The sequence below is a fragment of the Motacilla alba genome, chromosome 12 (assembly GCF_015832195.1).
Source record: "Motacilla alba alba isolate MOTALB_02 chromosome 12, Motacilla_alba_V1.0_pri, whole genome shotgun sequence".
NCBI lineage: Eukaryota > Metazoa > Chordata > Aves > Passeriformes > Motacillidae > Motacilla > Motacilla alba.
The window spans coordinates 10,916,249-10,941,336 of record NC_052027.1 but is presented as its reverse complement, the minus strand read 5'-3'; the positions used below and the strand labels follow the sequence as shown (position 1 = coordinate 10,941,336).

The 25,088-nt window shown below is 52.6% G+C and overlaps 1 protein-coding gene across 4 annotated transcripts in view; it reads left to right on the top strand.

The window, feature by feature from the left end:
* The window catches only part of PLXNA1 (plexin A1), a 115,609-nt gene that overhangs the window by 71,732 nt on the left and 18,789 nt on the right, over positions 1 to 25,088 (top strand). For all 4 annotated transcript variants that reach the window (XM_038148800.1, XM_038148802.1, XM_038148803.1 and 1 more), the window contains exons 11-23: positions 5,620 to 5,716; positions 6,016 to 6,206; positions 9,726 to 9,877; positions 10,181 to 10,301; positions 10,644 to 10,780; positions 11,327 to 11,494; positions 12,362 to 12,455; positions 12,935 to 13,174; positions 13,333 to 13,476; positions 14,180 to 14,414; positions 15,777 to 15,919; positions 18,422 to 18,678; positions 22,520 to 22,586. In XM_038148800.1, coding sequence (XP_038004728.1) covers positions 5,620 to 5,716; positions 6,016 to 6,206; positions 9,726 to 9,877; positions 10,181 to 10,301; positions 10,644 to 10,780; positions 11,327 to 11,494; positions 12,362 to 12,455; positions 12,935 to 13,174; positions 13,333 to 13,476; positions 14,180 to 14,414; positions 15,777 to 15,919; positions 18,422 to 18,678; positions 22,520 to 22,586 — 2,046 coding nt within the window. The remainder of the gene's footprint in view (positions 1 to 5,619; positions 5,717 to 6,015; positions 6,207 to 9,725; positions 9,878 to 10,180; positions 10,302 to 10,643; positions 10,781 to 11,326; positions 11,495 to 12,361; positions 12,456 to 12,934; positions 13,175 to 13,332; positions 13,477 to 14,179; positions 14,415 to 15,776; positions 15,920 to 18,421; positions 18,679 to 22,519; positions 22,587 to 25,088) is intronic.

Below are 25,088 nucleotides of genomic sequence, written 5' to 3'. Positions count from 1 at the left end.
ATTGATTGCTTTTAATCTTCTGGAGGCAGACTTTTCCAGGCTTGCTTTTTGCAGCAGAGGATGGAGAAACGGTCACCTGTCTTAATGCATACGGTTAATGCCACTGGGATTCATTCTCCAAATATCTTTGCCTTTGCCTATTCTTTCCCATCTGACATCCCTCAACAGAGTTCATCCTCCTGATTGCTGCAAAAATGAAACAGTTTTGCAGTTGAAAAGTGCCACAGTCCTGAATCTGCACTAATGCCTGTAACATTGGACTTGATCTGATTTAGTCTTGGCCTTTGCAAAATGGCTACAGGTGTTTCTCACTGTCAAGGTTTTGGCTTTTTCGCTCTCAAATGTTCCTCTTAAGGCTGAAATAGCCTCAGAGCTGCTGTTTCCCTTTAAATGTATAAATAGGAAAAACCCCTGATCTCCTTTTCATGAGCTTGTTGTCTCAGCACTTTAAATTAGGCATCATGCCTCAGTTATTTCCCTTTCCTTTTAACCAAAGCCCCACGTGGTGAGGAGCAGCTGTGCCACCTCCCTGGCTCCCTTTGGGTTCCTTTCTCACCAGTGCCCCTGGCATGGAGAGCCCACCTTGCCCACTGTTTCTGCTGTGGCTGTGGAGGTTCCTGCCCACTGGCTAGACTTGGGTTAGGGTGTTCACCCTGGAGTGAGCATTATTGCTGGGACAAAGTGGTGTGGGTGCAGAGCAAGCTGGGCTGGCAGGGTGGGCACATGTGTGGTACCCCGGCATGGATGCTGGGGAGTGAAGTAAGACCTCTCAGATTTATGTTTTCTGGGTGTTTTTTTTGTTGCTGTAGAACCTGGGTGTTGCTCTGACATATTCTCAGGGTCTCAGGTTGTCATACCATGCTGGATTTGAGGCAAGAAGAATCCAGGTGAAGAAGCTTGCGTGTGACTGGGGAGGAAAGGAGGAGATCCATGTGAAAAGAGAAAAAGGAGATGCAGAATCAGAGGCTGAGCGTTACTGTCAAGTTGTGCTGTTGTGCGGATGACGGTGTTTTACTCTGCCCAGGGTATATTTATAGAGGAACATAAATCATACACACATGCCCTGTTCTGAGCACTGCACACCTCCACTATATGTATCTCTAATTAACCAGCCATGGAGAGGGAAGCAGGATTGGAGCCCACAGCTCCAGCTCCGTTCGCCAACAAAGCCGCGCTCTCCATCCTAGCGGTGCCTACATTTATCTTTCCTGCAGCAGTGTTTAAAGTGAAAAGGGAGTATCAGGAGAGTTTGATAGGATCCAATTAAATTCCAGCAGATAAAATAATGATGAATTGCAGTTGAGCCCTGGCGAGACGCGATGTACATTACTGCCGTCCCTGTAGTGCGGGGAAGGAGTTGAGGTCATCAACTACAGAAAAATAGGACACAGCTGCAGCCCAAGCGCTCCTCCAGAAATGCAGCCCAGGGGGATGCTGCATGTGGGAGTGAGGGGGGCTGCACAGGAAATTTGGATGTGTGGGTTAGCTTGCAGGGGAGCAGCCCCTCTGCTGCCTTCCCCAGGGATGGGTTGGGCAGGTTGTGGCTGAAGTGGGATGGATGCCCTGTGGAAGGGAGTGTGGTGGCTGTGGGGCTGCCCTGCCTCTTCTGGCATGGGAAGGGCTAGTGCCTCGTCCAGTTGGCATGGCATTTGCAGGAGCATCCTGAGGTGCATCTCAGTGCAATCTGCCCACAGATTTGGGGTGTTTCCTGCTAGCTGCAGCTTTGTCTCCTGTGTGGTTCCCTGGAGGCACCTTCTCAGAATGCTGATTCTCTCATCCCAAGGGAAGCTGGGTAGCTCTCAGCGCCTGTTGCTGCTAGCTGGTGGGTGTGTGAGCAGTGGGCTTATTAGAACCAAAAGTGGGTCTTTAATGGCAGGTGACAGCCACAGCCCTTGTTGTGTGCAGGGCTGGTGACATTTCCTGCATGGGGGCAGGGTGGATGTGAGAATCAGAGATGTGAAAAAACATGAGGTTGGTGGTTGTTGCTTGGGAAGATGCCTGAGATAAGTTTTGGGTAAAGAGCCTTGAGAAAGGCTCAGTGAGGAGTTCTCTTGCCTGAACTGCATCTCTGCAGAAGGAGACACCTTGCTGGGAAGATCAGTATCCAAGTGGGTGGGGCTGAAACATCCTCTGTCCTCTCTTCCACATTCACCTTGTAAGCTCTTCAGGGAGGGACAGGGAGACTGGCTGGGTTAGGTAAGGAGCCAGGCAATTCTCATCTCAGTTGCTGACTCACTTGATGACATCTTTTCTCCCATCCCCTTCTGTGGGCTGTGCTGCATCAGCGCACATCACTTTTGGGCACCGTTGGTTTGCTCTCAGGCTGTGCCTGTTGCATTTTGCTCCCAGAGCAAACATCCCTTTCCCATAGCTTGTCCTCATAGCAGTTTCCAAGCCAAATCATCTTTTGGCACAGCTGGGGGTCCTGGGCACCTTTGCAGAGTGAAAGATGGTCTGACAGCAGGACTGCCTGGGTAGGTGCATCCCCTCACTCACACTCATCCTGGCTTACTCTCTTGCTGCTCATCCCAGTCTGCTGCCAGCCACTGGGATTGATTAACTGGGAGGTTAATAACAGTTAAATGTTTAATGGGTGTTTAACACCATGTTAGCTTTGAACAGGGAAGAACCAGTGTGATGGAACCTGTTGGCTGTCTGTGAGCTCTTTTTTGGTTCCCATAGGTTGGACAGATTGGTAAGCACCTCCTCCCTGATCCCCACCAGTTGTGGGGCCTTCAGGGTTGGAAGGTGGCTGCTGCTTTACTTGGCTGCTGCTGCCTCCCTGGCTGAGGCTGTGGCTGTGCCTGTGGGTGGAGAGGCCACTTTTGTGCTTTCAGTATGGCAAGGGCAGTTGTGAGGAGGCCTTTTGGAAACACCTTTCAAAATACGAGACGTTTTGGAAATTAGATCTGATGGATCTCCAAGTCCCAGGAGGCCAAGCCTGGAGCCCCTGCAGCTGCAGCTCCTGCCAGTGCACAGCCAAGTCCTGACTCCAGCTCCAGTGTTCCAAAGGGACCAGGAACAGTATCCAAGCCACAGACCCACTGCTGTCTCTGCAGGGCAGGTTAGAGGCTGCTGACAGACATGCAGATGCAGAGAACACATTTTTCATTGATATCCATGTTCCCATAGGGATCCCACACTTTGAACACCAGCTGAGGCAGCAGCTCCTGGTCTGCCCCTTCCCTTCACACAGTCCTGTGCTCCCACTGCTCCCCGCTGGCTGCTCCAGCTCCCTGCCACAGCAAAGTCAGCATTCTCAGTACAGTGCCCTTTCCCAGAGGGAGACAGTCTGTCATGAAGTTGGCCTCTTGCTGTCTCAAGACCGGTGCATGAAGAGTTAATATTCTCCCTCTCTCTCCCCCTATTCTTCTTCCTCCAACCCACCTCCCAGAAGAAGTAATTTCCAAAAGCAGCCGGGGCAGAGAGATGCAAATAAATGTTTTGGACAGCTGCAGGCTGGATGCCTTCCCGAGATGCCAGGGCCCCAAATGAGACATGTCAGAGTACAAATTGAAAATGCCAATTTCACTTATGCTGCCACGTGGCTCGTCACAGCTAAATTCTGCTCCGGCGCTGCCACCACCCTCCCCAGCATGTGCTCCCTCCTGCAGCCAGGAAATGGGCTCTGCTCACTGCTATGGGTCTGGCCAGCTCCTTGTTGTGGTTCTGTTGAGGATATCCCTGGGTGGGTGTAGGGTAGGGCAAGGTGAACAGATCTGGACTCCTAGCCAAGTTCTGGTTCCATCTTCCCAGGCCTGGTAACAGGAGTGCTGCTGAGAGGCTCTGGTGGTGGACGGTGCATGGTGGAGATGTGGTGAAAACCACCTGAGCAAACACAATGAGAAGTGCCATGTCCAGGGGGTTGTGTTGGGGTGATGGGGCTCTGCCTGTAGACAGGAGATGGTGGTGGAGCTCTTGGATTTGCAGCTGGCTGTGTTGTGTCTGACAACTGCTGTGTGCAGCTGACCAGCAGCAGCCTTCCTCCCTGGGGAGGGCTGCATTTTGGAGTCCTCCACCCTATGTTTGGGTGGGGTGGCTCATGGACAAGGGATCACCAAGAAAAAGCTGTAATGGAGGACCAGGCTTGGCTCTCATTGGCACCCTGTAGTGCTGAGGGAGGGGTGGCTGCCCTAGCCAGATCTCATACTGGGAATGTGCCCCCTTTTGGTGCCATGTCTGATGCTGGGCTGGTGATGCTGCCTGTGTGGGAGAGACTCAGCACAGAAGGGACCAGCTTTGATGGCCAGGGGAGAAGACTGAAGTGTTGTTTTCCAACTGGCCTCCTTCATGGGCCACCCCTTGTGCAGGGTTGAGTAGAACAGACCCACTGCAGAGGGTCCTGTGTGGGGCAGTGCTGGAGGAGATGCTGAGGCCACCTCCTCTTGGTACAGCCTGGGGCTGTGAAAGGTGACACTGGGACTGGCTGGAGGTGGTGGCAGGGCTGGGGGTGAACCAGTGCCGGTGCATCCACCGCTCTCTAACAAACTCCAGCAAGCCATGAATCATTCATTTAATCTCCCCTGACACGCCTGTCATTTTCTCAGGCGAGGAGCGGGGAATCTCTTGCCGAAGGAGGTCATTAGCTGTCAGGGATAGTTCCAAATGCCTTCCTGCCTCCGTATCGATTAAACCTCTCTCTCTGCATGCAGGGCCTTTGCAGGGAATACTGATGGTGCTGCTGGGGCTGGGAATCAGATGTTGAGGCAGGGGAGAGGGGTCTGGGTGGGGAGAAGGTGCTGGCCAGGCCAGAAGGAGAAATGGAGGTGGATTGGTCTGGACAGCAGCATGTCCAAGGGCCTGAGTTTTGGATCCCCTAAAGCTGGGGGGGGGAAGGATTCCCTGGTGCCACCTTTTTACATGGAAACTCAGGGTGGTAGTTCAGTCCTGAAATGGAGAGCAGCCAATATCCAAGCACAGTGTGGAGCTGGGAGTGGGGCATTTGGGGATGTGGTGTGGAGGAGAGGAGTGCTCTCTTCTTAGATGTTTCTGAGGGCTGGTGTGGCAGTGGAGTGGTCCTCAGCTCTGTCCCACCCACAGCCATGTGGCCACAGCTTTGTCATTTTTTTATGGAAGATGGGGCTGGAGAGGACTGTGAGGGACATCTCCCACCGTCTGTTGGGGGGTGACTCTACTGAATCCACTCCTGTGATGGTGCCCAGCCTGTCCTCCCAAGCTTCACTAGCGATGATCATAATCCCAGATATTCATCTGAGCATCCCTGGAGTGGGGAGGTCATGGGGAAGGGCTTGAGCCTTTTGGGGAGAAGTACATCTGTGCTGCAGAGGCACCATCTGTTTCTTCCTCTTCCAGCAGCAGCAGCTTCAGACCTTTGAGCTGATGGGCTTTGGGTCTGTTTACAAACCCTCTGTTTTGCTGCTTTATCTTTTTTTTTCAGTCCAGCCCACTGGTTTCATGTGCTGTGGCTGATGCTTTGATGAGTGACTGTCAGACCTGTTTGTCCCTAGCCAGCAAGTTCCAGCCAGGACCCCATCCCTCTCCTCTGGGCTGATGGGAGACATCCATGTAATGGGATTGTATGTCTTTCTATGCCCCTCACCACTAGGACATTTGTCTCAATAATTAACAGGCTCTGCCTCCTTCTGTTTCCTCCTGCAGTATTTCTACGAAGGGAATGATATCAGTGACCTGCCCGTCAACTTGTCTGTGGTCTGGAATGGGAACTTTGTCATTGACAACCCCCAGAACATCCAGGGTGAGTGAGGGATGGGATGGGAGCTTGCCCAGTGCCCCCTCAGCCTCCAGCCCACCCTGGCTCTGACCATAGTTTGCACCATGCTTTGGTGGGTTTTTAAACAAGAGGCTTTTTCCAAGAAGCTTTGGGAGGCACTCTTCTTTGGTGTTGAGTCCAGGGTGCTGCTGCCTCCTGCCTGCAGGGGTTTGTCCCGCTGGGAATTGATGGGAAGGGGCAAGAGCAGATGCCTTCTTTCTCCCAAAACCTTTTCCCATGGTTTGGGGAGCTGTGCTGACCCTGTCCCCCTCCTGCCCTTGCAGCCCACCTGTACAAGTGCTCGGCGCTGCGGGAGAGCTGCGGGCTGTGCCTCAAGGCGGACCCGCGCTTCGAGTGCGGCTGGTGCGTGTCGGAGCGGCGCTGCTCCCTGCGCCAGCACTGCCTGGCCTACGAGAGCAGCTGGATGCACGCCAGCAGCGGCAACAGCCGCTGCACCGACCCCAAGATCACCAAGGTATGTGCCACACCTGTGCCGAGGGACCGTGATGGCAAATGGACATGGGGATGGGGCTCTCCAGGGGCAGCTCACAGCAGCCAGATCCACTCAGTGTTTAGTAATTTGAGTGGTTTTTGTCACCGGTTTCATTTCCAAGGCTAAAATCCTCTCTCTACCACCCCCGTGCACTGGGCTTTCTGGCTCATTTCCAAAATTCCAACCCTTCCTGCACATGACTGAGGGATCCAGGAAAGCTCTAGGCTGCTTCTTGTGTTGCCATGTGCACTGGGGCTGGTAGTTCATCATCATCATCCCATTTCCCTGACAGCTTTTATGATCTTTGCTTTTAAGATTGTGTATATTAATATTCACATGTCTGTTGGGCTGGGATCCAGGTTCACAAGGACGGACTGATGGGTATTTCAGCTGGATACCTTCTGCTAACCCACGGCTGGCCGGGCCTCGAAGGTGTTAATTACTGGAGTCTTAGCACAGGATCTGATCTGTTTGGGTTTCAGTGCCTTATCTGATGGAGGCTGGAAATGAGAGTCTTGGCTTTTCCCAGTGCGTGCTGCCTGCCTCTCACACGATGGGCCCTGCAGTGTGCTGGGTGGCAGCCATGTGGAGAGACAGGGGAACAGCCCTGTTGGGCACATCCCTGCCTGCAAGAAGTACTGCCTGCAGAGTTGCCTGGGGCTGGTGGAGTGCTGGCAGGAGCACTTTTTCCATTCCTGTAAAAGTGGGATTGAGCCTCAGAGCCTGCATCCCTACATGGAAGTTTGCTGTTGTGTGCAGAGCTGCAGGGCTCCCTGTCAGCTTTCCACTGTGCTCAGGCTGGACTTCCCAAATCCGGATCCCTAGGGATGATGGGAGTGGAGAATGCTGTTGGGGCAGGTTATGGCCAGGGTGGCCTCGCTGTTGGCTGTGCCCTGGTCCTCTTGTGTTCAGGTGACCAGGGCTGCAGGCATTTACACAACACACCACTCACAGCAGCTTCCCAGCAGCTGATGGTGCCCAGCACTGGTCACAGCAGTTGGTCCACAGCTGATGGTAACAGCTCTCCCACCCTGAATCATTATGAGATTTTACAGTAATTGCAGGTGTGGCAGGAACACATCTGTTAGCAGGTGGGCTTGACCTTGGCACGGCTCTGCGTCAGTGCCCTGGGAGGTGGCAGTCGGAGTGGATGTGCAGTAGCTGTTGGTGTGATGCTGCTCCTGTAGCCTGCTGCCTCCCACTACCCCAGTCCCACATCTGGGCTGTGGGCATGCTTGCAAATGGTCCAGAGAAAAGCCTAGTGCAGAGAGGGCAGCATAGGCCGATGGGGGAGAAGAGTGTCCTACAGCAGTTTCATGAGGAGGTGAAGCATCCTTCCTGGCCAGCTCACCTGAGTGAAGGTGTCTTCATGGGTGGTGGGGCTGGGCTGGGAGATGACCATGATTCTTCACCCTTGAGTCATTTACCCATTGTTCAGTGGTGGGGACAAGCCCCTTCCAAACCTCTGTGCTGTCTTGCCTAGTGCTCACTGTGACCGTCAGAGTGACATCCTTTCCCTTGGGAAGGGGGTACCCCTTGGCCTCTGCACCTCCTGGCTGTGCTGTGGCCACCGGAGCTGAGAGCAAGCCAACTGCTTGCACCCACTGGAGCTGTTTGCTTGTTGATGTAAAAGGACCCTATGAAACCAATTAGGAGAAAAGCAGCATTGTTTGTCGGGGCCAGGGGTCCGGAGGTGGAGAGGGGAATGGGGGGGGTTGAGCAGCTATTGCTCTCCTTGGCAGCTCCCCCCTCCCACACACCTTGTTTAGCTGTGACCTCCCTGTGCTGGGCGGCCAACGATGTCACTTCATTCCCGGGCTCCTTCCTCCCTGAACACGTGGCCCTTGTCAGCTTTGCTGCGGAGGAGGAGGACTGGAACACGCCGGAGCAGCTTTTAACACTCATTTAGAAACACCAAACAAACAGCCGCTTCTCGCCAGAGCCTTCTTAAAGGGAAGACCCAACCTGCTGCTGGCTGCAGCTGCTGGAACGAGCTCCAATCCCAGACTTGGGCAGGGGCTGAGCAAGGTTTAGGCAAACAGTGGTTCCCCACAGCCCCGGAGGGTTTTGTTGCTGTGTAAATAGTTGTGACTGCCTCGGCATGACCCAGGGTTCAGGCAGCAGTCCTAGCTCTGATGCTGGCCTGGGACACGTCCTGCAGGATGCCTGTGTGGAAGGGGACTGGGTGCTTCTGTCTGAGTTTGTGTGGTGCTGGTGAAGGTTACCAGCCCAGTGTGAATCCAGAGGACAGAAGTTAACCCCAGAGGCAATGGCTGTAGTGGGACTGTGCAGAAACAGCCCCTGGCGCCGTGCAGTCCATCGGGGTTGATGATGTGGGCAGTGTCCACTGCTGCATGTTTCCACCCTCAGCTCATTGGCTTTTCCTTGCTGTGGAGATGATGTTCAGGAATGAGCCCTTCACAAGGAGGAGGAGGAGGATCCATCTGGCTCAGGCCCCAGGGCTACACCTGCCCATATTTGCCAAGAATGGAAAGAGCTTACATGTACTTGGTTGTGGCTTGAACCTGTCCAGGAGCTGGGCTTAGTGCAGGCAGAGGTACCTGGCAGTGCTAGAGGGGAGGAGATGCTGCTCTCAGCCAGGAGGCCATCACCTGCAATAGAACCATCCCTTCCCCTGGGTCAGGGTGTGATTTCTTCTTGGACTGACCCAGCCTGCATTCCCCTCTCCCTCTCCTGCTGCCTGCAGCTGCCTTCTCCTCTGCTGTGTCTTTGTGTGACTGGGGACCCAGCTGTGTCCCTGGGCCCACTCAGGGCATGCAGCTCTGCCATTCATCCCAGTTAGTGCTGCAGGTGGGCGCTTGACCTCGGGGCCAGCAATCACTGATGTAAAACTGCCTGTAATTGCCTGGTTAGAGGCAGCGTCCCCACATACCTTGGAACAGGGCCCAGACCTCTGTTCATCTCTCATTCTGCCACTGTCTGTCAGGCACACCTGTCTGCTTTATTGGGCATCATCCTGGTAAATGAGGCGTGGTGCTGTGCTGAGGTCCCCTCCCTTCCCAACTGGCCTCAGCAAAGGCTTTGCTGGTGAAGAGAAATGCATTTCCCACCGCCTGCCATTTCAGCTCTGCAGGGACCTGTTGGAGATGCTTTCTCCTTTGAGGACATCTTGGACATGGGAATCTCATCCCTGGGCACCTGGGACCTGGCCAAAAGCCAGGCACATCCAGGGGTTTCCTTGCTGGTTCAGCTGGAGCCATGGCTGATGCTACCCTGTCTCCTTCAACTCTTGTGTCCTTGTCACTCTCTGCTTGGACACATCTCATGTCTCCTGCCTTGTTTCTGGGGGAATTTTGTGGATACAGCTGTCACTGGGGAGGTCTTTCCTGCTCTGTGGGCAGCTCACAGATATGCTGGCATTTCTCATCACCTGTCTGCTCCTTGCTGCTTGTAACACACATCCTGCAGCTGCCTGGGCTGCAGCCTGCCTGAGTGAGGTGTCCCTGTGGCTCTGCATCCTGGTGACATGCTCTCTCCTAGCTGTTCCCTGAGACCGGCCCCAGACAAGGAGGGACCCGTCTGACCATCACTGGCGAGAACCTGGGCCTGAAGTTTGAAGATATTCGCTGGGGTGTCCGAGTGGGCAAAGTGGTGTGCATCCCCATCGAGAGCGAGTACATCAGCGCCGAGCAGTAAGTGCCTGGCGAGGGGTGGGCGTGCTCCAAATCACCTCAGGAGGGTCAGGACAGCAGTGATGGTGTTCAAATGCTGCCTGTGGCTGCAAAAGACATAGAGCTGAACTGGGAGGGAAGTATCTGCTGGTTATGGTTGCTCTGGGAAGAGCTCAAAGGCTTTAGGGAAGCTTCTCTGAGGGCTGGCACTGTCAACTGCCACCACTTGGTTTGTCATGGATCTGTTGGCACCTGAGACCTTTGCTTTGCACAGGGAGTGTCTTGGTGCCAGGACACTGAGAGTTTCTTACTCTAATCTCTTAGGATTGTGTGTGAAATTGGAGATGCCAGCACGAGCAAGGTGCATGAGGCACGGGTAGAAGTGTGCATCCGTGACTGCACACCCAGCTACCGGGCCATATCCCCCAAGACCTTCACCTTTGTGGTAAGCCCTGTGGGGGACTGGTCTGTCACCTCGAAAGGGAGGTGATGCTGGGTGGTTTTGGGTGGTTTTCTGGCTGAGTTGGAAAATTTGCCATCATTTTCCTGAGGGGGAGGCAGGAGTTCTCTGGTCAGGCGTTGAGTCATGATGATTGAATTTCTCCAAGGCTGCCACTGCTCTGCTCCCCACTGTCCTGCTGGCACTGCCAGGCTTTAGTACTGTGCCCAGCTGCTGTCTCACAGGTCCCTCTCCTCTGTGGCCCTGTCACCTGGTTGAAGCTGCTTGGTGATGTGGGTTTCAGTTCCCAGCCTGTCTGACTCCAGGGATGCCCTTTTCCTTTGACAGATGCCCACTTTCTCCCGTGTTGTCCCAGCCCGGGGCCCTCTCTCTGGTGGCACCTGGATTGCCATCGAAGGCACCCACCTCAACGCCGGCAGCAACGTCTCTGTGACCATCGGGGGACGGCCCTGTGCTTTTTCATGGTGAGGGGCATAGAGGGTGGTGGAGGGTGGGCAACAGGCACCTTCGAAGGCAGTGGGACCCCCAGACAGAGCAGCAGCCAGAGGCCTGGGTTGGGAAGCCAGGAGAGACCATGGGAGCCAAACCCCCTGGGTGGCCAAAGGTGTCTCCTCTTGAAACCTCTGTGTGTCAGAGGCTGCAGGAAGAGCCCTAAGAACAGAGATTTTTCTCTAAAAGCACAAAGCCCTGAGGCATGAAGTGGATAATTTTTAGATTAGGGATGATAATGGAGCGGCTCTTTAAATATTTTCCTGCGGTAATTACTGGTTATCAGCCCTAATCGCTGCTGTTTGCAGCCGCCGCACGATGGGAACGCTCAGGAGCTGCTCAGTCTTTCCCGGCTGCCTTTTGTTTCATTTCTTGGGTTTTTCTTTTTTCTTTTTTCCCTCCTTTCTCTCTTCACCTCCCCAGCTGTTTCAGAGGGGGAGAGGCGCTGGGGCAGGGGGCTCCTGGGCAGCCCTGGCCTCTCTCCTGCCCAGGCACTGACAGGTTGTGTGTTTCTGCCCCAGGAGAAGCGCCCGGGAGATTCGGTGCAGGACCCCCCCAGGGCACACCCCCGGCGGCTCCCCCATCCTCATCAACATCAACCGGGCAGAGCTGAGCAACCCAGAGGTGAAGTACAACTACACAGAGGACCCCACCATCCAGAAGATTGATCCTGAATGGAGCATCAACAGGTGAATTGCAAGGAGCTCGTGGGATGCATGGGGGACTGTTTCCCATACGGATTTCCCGCTCCTGATGGGCACATCTCAGTGCTGTGATAACTGCCAGGCTGCGCTCCAGAGATGTGGCAAGAGGAGTGTGAGCAATGGCTTGGCACCAGGGCTCTGCTAACTCCTGGCCTACAGTGCTCAGCCTGGCAGGGGGTAAGAGCAGAGAGTGCTTTGGATCTGCTTAATTTCAGCTTGACATTTGGTGGCGGCAAATAAAATTAAAATATTTCCCATCGGGGGATTTTTTGAAATGTTTACATATTTTTCTAAAAGGCTTGAATTGGCTGGAGAGGAGGCGAAGGAATCCATTAAGAGCAAGTGCCAAGGGAAACCTTCCCCAGGCTGTTGATGAGGAGCAAGCTCCCCAGAGGCATGGCCCAGGTCTCTGGGAGTATGGAGCTTTTAACACCAAATCATGGAGAAAATCTGGCAGAGTTCAACCTCTCCTGTCACCCACTGCCTTTGTGGTGGAGAAAGGGTGGCAGAGAGGAGCTTGTACTTCTTGGGATGCTTTCCTGTTGTAAATGCTTAGTCGACTTTAGCTTGGGAGCCATCTTCAGGCCCTAAACCTGCACACAGGGTGGGATGTCAGTGTTAATCATCAGGTTTTATATCTCTAGCTGGGCCTTGGGTCAGCTGAAATGATTTGACGTTGGTGCATGCCAGGTCCTGCCAGCCATGCAACATATGGGTGGGATAAGAAATACCTGGGGCATGGTGGCTCACCCAGGCTGGGGCATCTGGCTGGACATGATGGCAGCTTCCTTCCTAGAACTGGGGATCCAGTGCCAAGCTGCCTTTCCTAACCCACTGTCTCCATGTCTCTAGTGGTGGGACATTGCTGACTGTGACTGGCACCAACCTGGCCACCATCAAAGAGCCCAGGATCCGGGCCAAGTACTGCAGCTCTGAGAGGGAGAATGTAAGTGGTGCTGTCTGGGGCTGGGGGCAGAGGACAAAGAGGAGGGATGCTGTCTGTGTGCAACACAGGGCAGAAAGTGCACCCTTTGCCCTTCAGGTGTGATGGTCTGGAGAGGCTGAGGTCCAGGGGCTCCTGCCCCAAAGAGAGGCCCCAATCTCTCTGCAGAGCCTCCAGTGAGGGGCTTTCAGGAGAGGGTTGAGATCTCAGCATTCAAAACTGTTAGGAAGTTTGTGGGACATTGATAGGATATTGACTGAAAGAGCCCATCTGCAGCTTGCCTGCCACCCCTTGCACATCCATTGTAGACAGGAGTCTGTCTCTGCCCTGGGTGGGATGTGATGCCACATAGATAGAACAGAGCAGGAGATGCCAAATCTGAACCCTGTGTCCAGAGCCGCTGCTTTCATGAGATCCTTGTGGGGTCTGATCCTTCCCACCTTGTTGGGAGTGGGTCTGACCTCGTTCTGTGCCTCCTGCAGAACTGCACTGTCTACAATGACACCACCATGGTGTGCTACGCTCCCTCCATTGACAACCCTGTGCGGAGCCCTCCGGAGCTTGGCGACCGCCCGGACGAGATCGGCTTTGTCATGGATAATGTCCAGGCCCTGCTGATCATCAACACCACCAATTTCGTCTACTACCCAGATCCTGTCTTTGAGCCACTCAGCCCCACAGGGATGCTGGAGCTGAAGCCCAGCTCTCCCCTCATCCTCAAGGTAAAGAGTCTGCACCTGGGGGCAGAGGTAGGGACATGTCCCTCTGTGGAGGTGGCATTTTGTCTCTCTTGGAGCAAAGATTTTGCCATGTGTTGGGGTTTTTTTAAACATTTCCCATTGCAGGAGAACTGACAGTCTCATTCCTTGTTCCCTCAAAGGGCAGGAACCTGCTCCCACCAGCTGCTGGTAACTCCCGCCTCAACTACACGGTGCTGATCGGAGACACTCCCTGCACCCTCACGGTCTCTGAGACACAGCTCCTCTGCGAGTCCCCCAACCTCACTGGCCAACACAAAGTCACAGTAAGTGCTGACATGGTGTCTTTGCTCCTTGTGCCTCATGTGTCTCAGAATGTCAGTCTTTATCCCAGCACCAGCCCTGCTGTGTGCTCGTCCTTGAATGAGGACCAGATAATAGGTATATGTGCAAGAGCGTTCCACAGGAGTCATCTGCCTGCTCCCTAGGCATTCCTCTTCCTAATTACGTGTTTGGTAAGACCAAATACTTTGTCACCCTCCCCCACACTCAGCTTGGTGTTACTGTGCCCTGGCTGGCGCTGGATGCAAGGCAGGGGGGATTCCCACCTCTCCCCCTCCGTGCTGGCACATGCTGCAAGGCAGGGTCCTTTGTTTGTGGGGTTGTAGTGCAGCAGTGCTCACGCTCCAGGACTCTGCCATGTTAAAAGGGACCCAGCACAGTCCTCCCCAGGCTCCCCATCCATGGGGAAACTTGCTTTACATCCCATCTGTTACTGTAATGTTGTCTGAATGAGACATCAAACTCTCTGCCTGCTCCACGTGCACCGGCAGCGTGCCTGCTGCGTGCCATGGAAGCGCCTCGCGCTGCTCCGCACCAGCCCCTGCCATGCCTGCGTTCACCCACGTCATTCATGCCCTGGGCTGGGAGTCATGCCCCGCTTCCCAGCATGGTGGGCACAGTGGGGAAGGCTCCCTGTGGCACGTATTCCCTGACAGCAGGTCCATTTTTTCCCCTGCTGTGGTGCAGATCAAGGCTGGAGGGTTTGAGTTCTCGCCGGGGACGCTGCAGATCTACTCAGACAGCCTGCTCACCCTGCCCGCCATCATCGGCATCGGTGGCGGCGGCGGCCTGCTCCTCCTCATCATCATCATCGTCCTCATCGCCTACAAGCGCAAGTCCCGGGATGCTGACCGGACCCTGAAACGTCTCCAGCTGCAGATGGACAACCTGGAGTCCCGGGTGGCCCTGGAGTGCAAAGAGGGTGAGGGATCTCTTTGCCATCAGCATGGGGGTCTTTGGGTGTTTCTTACTGCTCCAAGGCTCAGTGTGCTCCTACCCTTTCCTTACTGCCTTTCAGAGAGGGAATGGGAATGGGCAGAGCTGCTTTGTCAGTGGCAGTGGACTCAGTTTAGGTGGGATTTGGGGATTTTTCCAGTTAAGAAGTTCTTCTCTGTTTCTCCAAGTGGGAGAAAAGAGAGCAAGCAGGGTAGCGAATGCTTCCTGTGAGTGGGCAGTGGATCTCTCATTATGTGACAGACAGAAGCTGTGAAATTGGACAGAATTCCTTGTATGATACTGCTGATAAAACCTAATTGCCCATTATCCCCCTGAGCTGGCTCCAGAGGCCCCGACCCTGCCAGCCACAGCCACAAGCAGCCTGGACACTGTGAATGAAGCAGGCACTGAAAACAAGATAATAAAAAGGGGAAAGAAAGACAAACCTTTGCTCCCCTAAGTCCCCATCCCTCCACATGCCTGTGGATGGCACTGGTGACAGGGAGAGGGGAGGGAGCTGGTGGAGGGGATGGTGTCTTGTCTTCCACAGCTGGCAGATAAAAGGATCTGCTTTTAATTAAAAGGCACAATCTCTTCCCTGCCTTTTCTCTTTTCTAGTCCCACTAGTTACAGATAAGATAGCACGCCTTTCAAGCTGACGGTTTGTTTTTTCTCATCAGGCTGACGAGCCTGCAGTCCTCTGCCTGGCTTTCAGCTCCCTTTAAAGTGCTGTTAATTTGATTTTTCTGAGGGTTTTCTCCCCCCACCCCAACCCCCTTCCCTGGTGCATTTCCAGGACTCTTCTCCCATCAGCTTTTCCCTGTAGGTGCAATTAAAGGTTCAGGACCCCCCTGGATCATGTTCCCCTGGGAGTCACAGCTGCCTCTGCTTGGATCGGAGGTTCCGGGGTGGGTGTGTTCAAGCTCTTCTCTCAAGTAGTATTTAGGTCAAAAAGAAATGAGGGCAATCTTGTGATTTAGGCTAACATTTTCCCCAAGAAGCTCTGTTTTTGTTCAAATCTTGCTGTTCCTCCCTGCCCCCAGGATCCCTGGGAGGCTGCAAGTGCTGGGCAGGGGGGATTTGACTCCCCCGGGACCTGGCAGTTCTGTTCCCAAATCTGCCACTTCATTTATTCCGGGGATGTCATCCCCACACTCTGCAGCTCAATTTCTCCATCTGTGAGATGGGGACAGCAATCACAGCCTGCAAGGAAGAGGAATGCTGAGAATATTCATGCCTTGGGGAGGGTCCACCCATGGGGTGCTGGGGGTGTGATGAGGGGCTGAGTGCCAACGCTGTGTGCTGAGACTCCAGGATGTGTTGTTTAATTCTGCTTTTCCCTCCCTAGCCTTTGCTGAGCTGCAGACAGACATCAATGAGCTGACCAACGACCTGGATGGGGCTGGCATCCCCTTTCTGGATTACCGCACCTACGCCATGCGGGTTCTCTTCCCGGGGATAGAAGACCACCCTGTGCTGAAAGAGATGGAGGTGTGGGTCTGTCTGTCTGTCTCTGTAGTGTATCACATCGGGGATGTGCCCCTGCACAGTCCCCTGCACGAGCCCCTGTGCCCCTGGGCTGGAGAGATGCTTTGGTTGGATGCTGGCCCGGCGTGGTGCATCTCTCCACGTGGCAGCCGGCGCGGATGTGGACTGGCTGCCAAATGGTTACTGCGTTCCCTGACATTAATATCAATATTTATATTAATATCATTGCTGCTGTCATTTTCTACAGCACTTGCTTTATTCAATTGGGTTTGTTTGATGCCTGACTGGTCGCTTGTTTTTAGCAGGGTTGTCTGACATCGCCTGCTTGCTTGGCTCCATTTCCCCATGCAGAACCCATCCTTGGCATCCTTCCTCTGCTCCCCAAACCAGCTCCTTCTCTTCTCCTGTCCTCCCCACCTCTGTATAATTTAGTGCAAGCAATTGCATAGCAATTGCCTCTCGTGTGCTGGGCTGCTGAGGCCACTCTTGATTACAAGAGGAAGGAGGGGGGTGACCTTCGCTTCCCCTCACTGCTGACCCAGCACAGTAATTAATGTCGACGTGGGCTTCACAATGTATTTAGGAGAAGTAATTGGCCCTGGTGCAAGATGCACGGTCACTAATTACAACACAACAAGCTCTTACCAACTGCAAGTGCACGTGCTGGTGTTGTACGCCAGCATGGCTACGGCGTGGGCCCTGGCCTTCTGCCTGCTCTGTTTCCCCAGCCCCTAATCCCAGCTCTGGAGGGTGGTGGGGACCCTGTTTCCATGGATTTCCCCTTGCAGCTCAGGTTTCCGGATGCTCAGAGCCAAAGCAGGCGTGTAGGTCTCCCTGGGGCACAGCCCTTCCTGTATGTGCAGATGCCTGACTCTCCTCTCACCTCTGCTCTTGCTCTAAAAGAATTTCCCTAAAGAGGGAAAGTGGAAAGGGTATCAAAAAGGGTATCAGAGGAGGAATTTTGCATTTGCTGTGTCAGGCTGGGTGGACTTTGTCCATTTCCAGCTCCTAACTCAAAACATCCTGCCTGAGAGAGCACACCAGCTCAGCCTGGCCTGGGAAGCAAGGGGTTAAATTTGCGAAGGGGAAAAAAATCCCCAAAAGAGATTAAATAAAGCAACTAGAGTTGTGTAAGCTTCATATAATTTAATCAGGTTTGCTTTTATTTGTCTCTTTGCTCAGAGTGTAACATTAGCTATTGCAAGTGACGGAAGGAAGCTTGCTCACGCACATGCTAATCCACAGTGAGCACCGGTACCAGCTCCTTCCTCTGCAGGGTTTAGGGGCAGGCTGGCTCCTTTATGAGAATTTAAGCCTGATTAAATATTTAACTCAGTATTGTTCATTTATTTCTGCTAATGATCAGCAAGTTGAACATGGGGGCTTGGAATTGACAAGGACTTGGTGGGAAGCAGGGTTTTTGTCCAGTGGGAAATAGCATTTTGGAGAGGGAAGTTACAACTGCGAGGAATTTCACTGAACTGAAGAGCACCAATCCAAAGTTTTGATTGAAGTGAAATGATTTCATGTGTCAAAACTCTGTTCTTCATTTTGAGTTGGTGTTTTGAAATGAAAAGTGTTGTTTTGTCTCCAAATACCGACATGAAGCGAAATTTAATGCTTATTCTCCCAATCAGGAAGACAAGGGGGGGAATTAAAGAAAAAACCTGATGTTTTATCACAGGAAGGCTTTTATTCAGAGGAAACCATCTTTTCTAATGGGAAAATGGAGTGTTGTAAAAATATTCATTTCTGACAGCAAATGTGGTCAGGGCTGGCCAGAGCTGGGCTGCTGATGGCAATGCAGGTGTGAAGGCATCCAAGCCAAATCCCTGCTGGGTCCTACATGGCCAAATATGGCCAGAAACACAACTTCAAATATCTCATGAGTACAGGGACTTTTTTAGGGTGTGTCTGCAGTGGGACAGAGACAGATTTCTGCTATTATTTCCCCATCTGAAATCTATCCCCCCCAAGGCAGGTGGATTTGCTCGGGGTTGTGGCTTTATTTGCTTTCTATGTAATACCCAAAGCACATGTTGCAGTGACTTGGGTGGGAATTGAGCTGCTTGTTAGCTGAAATTGAAAATGATAATTTGTGTGTGTGCTTGGGAGAGAAGGTGTTTGTTTATGGGAGGGAAGTGTGTTTATGTGTCTGCACACAAGTGGGAAAGAGTCTTTGTGTGGAAGGGTGTGTCTATACAGACATATATATATATATATATATATATATATATATATATATATATATATATATATATTGATGCCCTGAGACTGTGTTAACCTGATGCTGGGATTATACAAACTAGATAACTCTTCTGGAGGAACTGAGACTGATCACCAAAGGGGAAGCTTGGTAGTAGGGGTAGTCCTAGTCCAGCTTTTTGACCCTTTTTCATAATTTCCTTTTGTGGGATTGAGAGTGAATTCAGGGTGTGGTTCAGTCCAGCCACCTTATCACCCTTCCCATCATTCCTGTCTCTCAGCTTTGCTCTATCCTTGCAGGTCCAGGCTAATGTGGAGAAGTCTTTGACCCTCTTTGGTCAGCTCCTGAACAAGAAGCACTTCTTGCTGACCTTCATCCGTACTCTGGAGGCCCAGCGGAGCTTCTCCATGCGGGACCGCGGCAACGTGGCCTCGCTCATCATGACGGCGCTGCAGGGCGAGATGGAGTATGCCACAGGGGTGCTGAAACAGCTCCTGTCCGACCTTATTGAGAAGAACTTGGAGAGCAAGAACCACCCCAAGCTGCTTTTGCGGAGGTGAGTGTCCCCCTGAGAGGCTGGAGCTGTGGGACAGTGCCCAGGCACTTCTGAGCACAGTGACATCAGCTGGTGTCCTTTGGGGGTGCCACCAGCGATGGCTTTGCTGTTGGCTGTGGCAGTGAGAGCGCTGAGTCTGTGGTCAAGCATTTCCTTGCTTGTCTGTGTGCGAGGGATGTGGGACTACCTGGCCCCGGCCAACTCAAGGGCACCCGTGGGATGTTCTCACTCCAGTTTGGCCTGTGTGGGCTCATGATGCCTGGGAGGGAGACAGCAAGGTGCTTGCCACCTGTTCAGGCTGGTGCAGGTAGGGTGCATGCTGGTGCCAGGCACTGTGGTGTGTTGCTGTAGGTCACCTGGAGAAGGGAAGGTGACCAGGTGGTCCCCCACATCACTTGGCATGTGGGGCAGCTCTTGCCTTGCCTGGTGGCTGTGTGGGTACTTCCGTGGGCTGGCATCAGGCAGGAGTCCTCCCTTCCCCGCTGTCTCCTCAGGGCTTACCCGCCTTGCCAGTCACATGGGGGCTTTCCTGGGGAAGTCACTCAGATCTCTGCAAGCTGGGAGTCTCGCTGGGCCGGGGGAAGTGCAAGCAGGAGGCAGCCTGCCAAGCCCTGCCGTGAGTCTGCCTGCTCCATCAATATTTAACGATAGCTCTGAGCTCTCCTTCATCACGGGCTGATGAATATTGAAAGATACACCAAGTCCTGAACAAAAACTATTAATAAGCTCCACTGGTTCAGCTCGAGGCCCTCTGTGCCATCTTCTCCCTTTGCACGCCATGCGGTGCCTCCCCATCCGGAGGTACAGCAGCCTGGTGCCACCAGCCTTCGGCAGAGATACAAGGATGGCTGAGAGGCACAGGGCTGGCATGTCACCAGAAAGGCTCAAGAAACCCAGGTCATCTTTCAAAGATAAACTGATGTTCGTGGCATGGCCAGACGGGACAAAGCCTGTCAGGTTTTGTATGCTTGGCCCTGGGGAAACACCTGGAGAAGACCCAAATGTGACTGGTCCCAGTTACATCCGTGTTGCCCATCTCGTTAGGGACGTTGCTTTCTTATTCCCTCTGCTTCATTTATCACATTACAAGGGTGCCATTAATGTCTCAAAGCATCTCATCAGCAGTGTGTCAGAGGGGGTGTGTTGTGCAGATGATGGCTGTCTGGGAGTGGGGTGTGTCTTGGAGGTGCCAACCCTTGTTCCCCATCCCTGTCCCCTGACTGCATTCTTAGGCTCTTCTCTTCCAATCGTTCCTCCATAACACCAGGTTTCACTGAAATATTTAGAATGCATTTCCAGCTCCTGAAGTAAATCAATAAAATATAAATAAAAGACATGAGGGGGCCAGCAGCAGCAGTGACTGAGCCGTGGCAGCAGCACAGGGGCAGAGCCCAGCCTGCACCAGTGCCCAGAGTCTGCCAGTCCCCAGCAACAGTGCTCGAGGGCCATTACAGTTAGGACAGGGGTAAGTCCCCTGGCCAGCACCTTGCTTGTGCCTCCCTGAGTGATATTTAACAAAGACACTGTTCTTGAAGCCACGGTACAGAGAGCTGTGCTTCTCTGTTTGATTAGCCTTGCTATTGGGTGTGAGAGTGTGCTTACTGCCCAGGGCAACTGGATTAGCATTGATCTAACTGGGGAGAGCTGTTACTTATTTATTTGGTTGTTGGATAATCCCCCCATTACTGTGGCATCTGGGCTCTATCATGGATAAAGACAAACATCCTCCAGAGCCTGAGTGGTGGCACTTCAGATAAGCATTACGGGCTTGTCAGGTCCTTCCTAGGGCCAGGGAGGATGTCTGCTGAGTAGCTGCAGTCCACTTCTCCCTTGGCTTTCTCTCCATGTCCCTTTCCTTCTCCCTTTTTTTGTTCCCTGTGGTGGATTATTCTTTCCTGATGGGGGCATGAAGCCTTCCCTTCCCTGAAGGCTCAGGTAATGCTGTCCTCAAATGGTTTAAGGAGGGCTGTGCTATTCCAGGGAGGGCAAAAAGGGCTAAGCCCCATTAGCACAAGAGAAAACCTTGGAAGGGACCATATGACACTGAGACAGCTTGAATAAACTCTGGGAAAGTGGATTTTCTGCCCCAGCCATCTGGTCTTTGGGAACTGCTCCTGGCCCATCTGCTGGGCAATGCATTGTGGTTGGGCAGTGCATGGAATTGGGCAGTGGGACTCCTTCTGGTGGCTCTAACATTTTGGTTCCTTCTGGATTTTGTTTCTTGAGTCAACCCTTTGTATTTGTTTCCCTGGGGCAAGAGGAATGCAGCCATGTCCCTGAGGTTATTAGTATTGCCTGTGCTTTTAGAACCATCTGCATTTGCAAGTGGCTGATGTGATAATTAATGGGTGGATAAGCTGAAGATTTTAGGAGTGAAGGCCATGTTAAAAATAATGAACATGTTAAGGGGAGTTTTACTCTTATGGCAGAGAGATAAGGTGTGGTGCAGAGACAGGCATGTTAAGCTGCGTCTGTAGGGCTGAAGGGTTCACCAGGGTCTGGTGTCACCCTCAGCTCCCTCCATGCCTGCATGTCCCTCTCTCTGATGTTGTGGCACATCCTGGCTGCAGTACCAGACCACGAGGTCCCTCATTCTATTCACACATTTTGCAACCATCCTGAGGGATCCTGCTCTCCATTTTGTGCATGGTCCCCAGCAGACACAGGCAACTCCCTGGGCCTTCCCTGCTATGCTGCTGTGGAGCAAAATGGCATCTAGATTTGAACAGTACTTTAGGAAACTAGGGATAATATATAGGTTTTCTCAAGGCAGCTTTGGCTGCTTCCTTTAACTGCATATCCAAAAGCTGAGAGGCACAGCTCCATTTTTAAATTTCTTTTGGAGCAGGTGGGTGCAGCAGTGTACACTTGCAAACTCCTACATCACCACCCCACTCCAAGGAGACACACAGCAACCCTAAACTTCACCATGCAGGCATGGTTAAATTCCAAGCCTGGCACAGTGTTTGTGTTTCAAAAGTACATGGAAAACAGGTTAAGTTTCCAACCACTGCTCTTACTCCCTCCTTCTTTAATCCCCTTGTTTTCAGCTGAATTAGTAGTGAGGATAAGTTTGATCAAAAATGTATTTGGGTCAAAGTTTCCAGACCTGAATCTGGTTGTGGCTTTAACCAAGGCCATGTACCAGTGGACTGGTGGTGGTCAATGTCCTCTTGCTCTACTATGGGCCCTGGACTATGATGCTTTGGAGATCAAGGGCTGCTTCAGGAGTTGCAGGGGAGTCCCATGTCACCAGTACTGGTGGCCTGCATCAGGGCAATGGCAGTACTGAGTGCACTGCAGGACCAGAAGGCAACAGCAGCTCCCAGGTGGGGAAAGGGGCTTCCAGCTAGATCTGTCTTTGCCTTGCAACCTCAGCCCTTCTTTTAGGTTGTACATTATCTGGGGAGCTTGAGGTACATTTGGAGACATTGTACTTGGCTCAGGTGCCTCATACAATCCTCCTGTGGGGAGAGCTGCCTGCTTCCAATGGGACATCATAGAAGAAACAAAGTTCACTGAAGTAGAAGATATGAGGGAGAAGCAGAAAGCTTCTCATCCCCTGGTGAGACTCCCAGTGGGACAAGGTTGAGCTTGTTGCAGTTCTCCAAATACGCTGGAGACTAATTTGCTTTTCTCTCCTGTGGGGCTGCTGATGGGCAGGCTTGCCAGCAGGGCTTGTGCTGCCTGCTCGTGCACCTTGCTTTGAGCCTCCTTTCCAGGTGAAGCCTTTTACAGCCAAAAATAATTTAGCTAAAGTCTAAGGGTGAGGTGGCAACGGGTGAGATCAGAGACCTTTAATATTCTCTGCTGATGGCTTTGCTCTCTACCTTCCCTACAGAACGGAGTCAGTGGCAGAGAAGATGCTGACAAATTGGTTCACGTTTCTGCTGTACAAGTTTCTGAAGGTGAGTTTGGGAAGGGATGACAACCCTGTGTGGGCAGGGAGGTGGTTCCTGCTTCACAGGGCCAGGTAGCACGCTACCCAAAGCCCAGGCTGACATGCTTTGAGCATTGCTGTTCCCTCCCAGAGCAGAGACTGCTTCTCAGATCTCTGTTTCCATCCTGGTTTACTGAGATGTGATTCTGGTCTCCTTTTTGGGAAATAGCTGAGATTGGGAAATGAAATACAGATTGGGATTGCTTAATGCATAGTGGGTTTGAGATTTTAACAATGGTGCCCTGAGGAAAGATAAATCTGAAGCAACTCAGCTGAGTTTTGGAGTAGTCCCCATTTCTCTCTTCTTGCCTTTGCTTGTGTAACTCAGGAGGAAAAAGCCCTGAGAGCTGATCCTTCTGTGGGCATGGCTGTGATCGGGGCTGTTTCTGCCTCTTTGAGTTGTAGTTTGATGAGTTGCACTCTTCATGTAATGCTGCTGCTTTTCCTTCATTTCTCCAACACTGAGGTTCTGTGGTAGGGGAATTGTTTCCTGCAGGCATCTCTACTTCTGCTGCTGCTTCCCCTGACAGAGGTGCCCTGGTGGGGACGGATGCCTTGAGGGGCTTGTTGACAGCCAGGGACAGAGCTCTGAACTGCACCTGCATGAGGCTGCAGAGCCTTTTAGCTTTTATTCACCTGTTTCCAAGTTCATTGGGATAGGAGAAGAGGACGCCACAGTGTAAGCTCTGTTTTTACCACTGGTGCATCTACCCATATTGAGAACATTTATTCCATCAGCACCAGTGCTTCTACCTACTACAGCTGCACCAGTTTCCATGCAGATTACACAGCAGCAGCTCCAGTGCATGGACCCCAGGCTCAGTCCTGCTGCAGCTTTGGGATGACTCCGATGGGTGAACAATGTCTGCGATCCTGCTTTGTCAGGCAGCAAGGCTGTTTCTTGGGATCCTGCCTGGTGTCGGTGCAGTGAGACTGGGTGGCACACTGCTGTTTTTGTGGGATTTCATCCCTCATTAAGATAAAGAGGGTTTGAACTATTTCCAGCCAAGAGATGAGAGCGAGCAGGAGTCTCAGCAGAACTCAAGTGATCGTCAACGAGAGGTGATTTATAATATCACTTACATGCACTTGGCTTTTTGCCTCTGTCGAGGAATAGCCTGTATCTATAAAATCTATCTAGCATGCTGGAGATTTCTTGCCAGGGGTGGGAGAGGAGAAGAGCTGTGCTGGTCATAGGGAGATGTCAAACCTCCCACCTCTCCTTTGTGCCAGGGCTTTGTCCAGCAGGGCCCTTTTGCATCAGCGGTACCCAGTGGGATTGAGTATTGCACTGGCAGAAAGCTCTTTGGGCTCTGTGAACTTGGTGGGACTGGCAGGAGTAGCTTTCCTTGTGGATAAACTCCTCTAAGGCTCCTTGAACTGAAGAGGGTTGTGCTTTAGCTGAGCAAAGTGCAGTGCACAGCCTATGAACACCTACAGCAGGGTTTGGGTACATTGTATTTTTGTGTGTGGCCTGACACCCTTGACCCGTCCCTGGCTGGACTGGGCCATGTTCAGAAGCTACTTTGGATTAGCTCATGCGCCACCGCTGTCCTGCATCTGTCCTTGACCCCTTCAGAGAGGCTTCTGGGCACATTACCAGTGATTACCAGAGCAGGTTGTGAGGATAAGGAGTAGAAGGTGAAAGGTCTGGGGATGGTGGAACCAGGGCAATGTCTCTTTATAAAAAAGTCCTTGGCTACACCATGACTTGGACATGGGAAAACACCTCTAGTCTCTGGGTGGTAGCTGCAGGAGATCTAGGTGCACCATTACAAGAGAAACATGCACAGAGGGCCTGGATGAACTTGCTGGCTGTGAAATTTGTTACGCTGGGATTCATCTCCTTGGGAAGTGGTTGAAACTCCACTCCTTGAGTCACTTGAGTTAAACTGGAAGAGACTTGAGGATATGCTCATGCCCTCTTCTGGGTCAGTCCCACCAGAGGAGACCCACGAGGCTGTTCTCACCTGTCTCTGGACAGTGAGGATCACAGGTGGCAGCAACAGCAGGAGAGGGCTGTGGAGTAGATGGAGAGTTTCACAACAGACAGCTTGCCAGCAGGGAAAGTGCCCCAGACTGCAGTAATTGTGCATGTAAATGAGGCAGACAGCCACGTGCCCAGCTTCTGGATCTGTTCTCAGCAAACCTGCCCTGAGCAGAGGAAGATACACTGGGGTGAGGGATGGGGACAGGCACAGGACAGCCCCTCATGCCCAGGGCCAGAAGCGTGGGGAGCCAGTGAGGGCTGGTGCTTTCAGGAGGACCCTGTAGTAGCATTTATCAGACTCTTAATGAGGCACCTCAGGGAAAGGGAGATGGATAAATCAAGACAAGTGCTGAAAAATGCACAATATTAGGTGCCTGATGAGCTAGATCTAGTCAGTAAGACAGTTTGGGAATTAGCTGGCTTGTCTCAGTCTCTCCCAACATATCAACGCAGGCATTCACAGGGTGTCTGCAGCTGCCC